At 56.2% G+C, this 2,756-nt stretch overlaps 1 protein-coding gene across 3 annotated transcripts in view; it reads right to left on the bottom strand.

Moving 5' to 3' along the window:
• Positions 1 to 6: 6 nt before the first annotated feature.
• The window catches only part of Ak5 (adenylate kinase 5), a 219,973-nt gene continuing 217,223 nt past the window's right edge, over positions 7 to 2,756 (bottom strand). For all 3 annotated transcript variants that reach the window (XM_010605162.2, XM_010605165.3, XM_010605166.2), the window contains one exon: positions 7 to 222. In XM_010605162.2, the coding sequence (XP_010603464.1) occupies positions 154 to 222 (69 nt within the window). In that variant the 3' untranslated portion in view covers positions 7 to 153. The remainder of the gene's footprint in view (positions 223 to 2,756) is intronic.

The raw sequence follows: 2,756 nt of genomic DNA, 5'->3' as shown, positions 1-2,756 counted from the left end.
TTCCCGCCGAGTTTCTTTCTGAGGGAGGAGGGCAGGAGCTGGGCCCCAACCAGGGACTGGGAAACCGCTCCGCAGCGCCGCGGGAAGCGGGCGGCGCGGTAGGGCACAGACATCGCCGCTGGTGAGGGTGGGCTGCCCCGAGCTCTCCGCTCCTCAGAAAATACAGTCCACAGCCTCGCAGAGCTGAAGAAAAACTTCTTCTGGCGTTCCCTCTGCATTTATCTACATTTAAAAGGAAAAAGGGGAAAGTTTTTTTTTGGGGGGGCACGGTTCTCATGGAATTCAGAAGGCCTTGAATTCACTGTGTAGCCCAGGCTGACCTCGAACTCCTGGAGATCCTCCTGCCTCAGCCTCCCGAGTGCTGGGATGGCAGGCGTGGAGAAAATTTGTAAATATGATCGTTTAAAATAATAAAGCAAGGGTGGGGGACTTAGTTACCGCTTGCCTAGCAAGCACAAGGTCCTGAGTTTGATCCCTGGTACCCCCCCAAAATAAAAAAAAATAAAAGCAAATTTACCAGCTTTTGTTCCCCATAATTTTAAAACACAGCTCCCCCGCCCCAAAGGACAGGGAGTAAAGGGAAGAGTAACTCTTTAAAAACTAGATGCCTAAATTGATGAGAGACCACTGCATGTTCACCAGAAGGGCACAACCCAGAGCCCTGGCACATGAAATACTGTGAAGGTGTAGAACAACTAGATGCTTCTTCACTGCTGGCAGGAATGCAGTGGTACAGCTGTAAGCCGGGTTTGGTGCTGCACGCTGTACTGTCAGCACTCAGGAGGCTGAGGCAGGAGGATCTCCCATGTTTGAGGCCAGCCTGGGCTGCATAGTGAGCTCCAGGCCAGAGACCCTCACCCCAGAAACCTAGTCAGTCATTGAAGCTAATGAAGAGGTAGGGGTACACTCAGGCCCTGGGTCCCACCCAACTCAGAAGGCAGAGGTCCCAGGACACCCAGGACCGCCCCACCCAGGAGGCTCCGGGCACACTGGGTCCCTGCCCTCTGTCTGCCGGCGGTGAAGCGTGGGTCTTGCCCTTGCTCTGCCTGGCCCCGAGAAGCCAAAACTTGATGACAGAAGCGAAAGTGGCCACAGGTGTCCAAAGTTCACCTTTTACAGCCAGCATGGTGGTGTGCACGCCTGTCATCCCAGCACTCTGGGAGGCTGAAGCAGGAGGGTTGCAAGTTCAAGCCTAGCCTGGGCAACTCAGCAAAACCCTGTCTCAAAATTTTAAGAACACTGGAGCTGAGGATGCGTCTCTGGGTTTGCTCTTCGACACCGCTAAATGTAGCAGTGCAGCTGGCGGAGCTGTGCACCGAGCTCACCGCGGAGGGCCTTGAGCCCCAGACAGTGGAAGCAGTGAGTGCTGCAGACACCGAACCCACACCTGGGGCCTCCTGGGTGTTACGGGGACCTGCCTGGGGGCGGTGACTGCTCAGCTCCTGTTCCCCAGCCACGCCTGCGCCTGCGCCTGCGGAAACTAGTTTCAGTTCTGCCAGCGCTCAGGACTTGGCCGTCCCTGCCATGGCGGTGAACCGCGTCATTTCTGGTTCCTAGGAAGTGGGGGCACGAAGGATCCCACAGCCTTTCTGGGTACAATGCACCTTCTTGGCTTTGGTGACCCAATTCTTTTTGTCTGGCTTTTGTTTCTTGAGACACGGTATCACTGTGTAGTTCAGGCTGCTGTTGAACTCGCTGTGCAGCCCAGGCTGGCCTCGAACTCCCAGTGATGCTCCTGCCCTTCCTGGGCAAGGCCAGACGCAACCTTGGGACATGAGAGCCACGCACCGCAACCCGGCCTGACACTCAGCGCTGGACTGTGGGCTCCCCACGGCCACTCCTGAACCAGGGTTGTGGCAGGTGAGTCTCCAAAGACGTCTGTCTGTGGTGCCCTTCTGAAGGTGGCTTCGCCACTCATTCATCAAGAGACAGAGTACAGGCTGGGCGTGGTGGCACCTGGAGGTAGTTCCAGCGCTCGGGAGGCCGAGGCAGGAGGATCGCTGCAAGTTTGAGGCCAGCCTGAACCACACATTGAAACCTATCAAAAAGCTAAAATAAAGAAAAAGGTTAAAGGCGTACAATCTGCCCTGACCCTGGGGTGCCTTCTGTGACTTGCTTGTTACCGGTAAAGTGTGGCAGGAGCAATGCCACAGGACCCAGGGCTGGAAGAGGCCCCGTGAAGGCCTCTCCCTGTCCTTCCGCCACAGCTCCCTGCTGCTGAAGTACAGTGCCCCCAGGCACGAGGACCTCGGTGGAGGGGACGCCACCCCGCCCTGCTGTGGTGGCTCCAGGCCTCCTGAGTCACCCTCGGCCACTGGAGCTGCACCAGCCGGAGCGGAGCGCTGGGCACAGAAGTCATGGGTAGCAGATGACAGTGGTTGGCTTATTTATTATTTATTTGCAGAGCTGGGATCGAACCCAGGTCCATATTGAGCTACATCTCCAGCCCTTTTTATTTTACTCTTTGACTCAGGGTCTTACTAAGTTGCCCGAGTTGGGCTCCAACTCCTGATCCTCCTGCCTCAGCCTCCGAGGGTGCTGGGATTACAGGCGTGCGCACCACATCTGCTGATGGTGAACGCAACACGTAACTCTGCAGCACAGTTGACTTTCTACTGGTGAATGTGGAGAATAAAGACAGAATTGGGACAAAAATGACACACGGCTGGAGAGGAGCTCGCTTCATCAGGGCGAGGGACTGCGTGATTGGCAGCAGTGAGAGCAAACGACGAACGGGAACAGACACGGACCGAGCA

The sequence above is a fragment of the Fukomys damarensis genome, unplaced genomic scaffold (assembly GCF_012274545.1).
Source record: "Fukomys damarensis isolate Sample0158 unplaced genomic scaffold, DMR_v1.0_HiC HiC_scaffold_33, whole genome shotgun sequence".
NCBI classification, from domain to species: Eukaryota; Metazoa; Chordata; class Mammalia; order Rodentia; family Bathyergidae; genus Fukomys; species Fukomys damarensis.
This window is presented reverse-complemented; position numbering and strand designations above follow the sequence as displayed.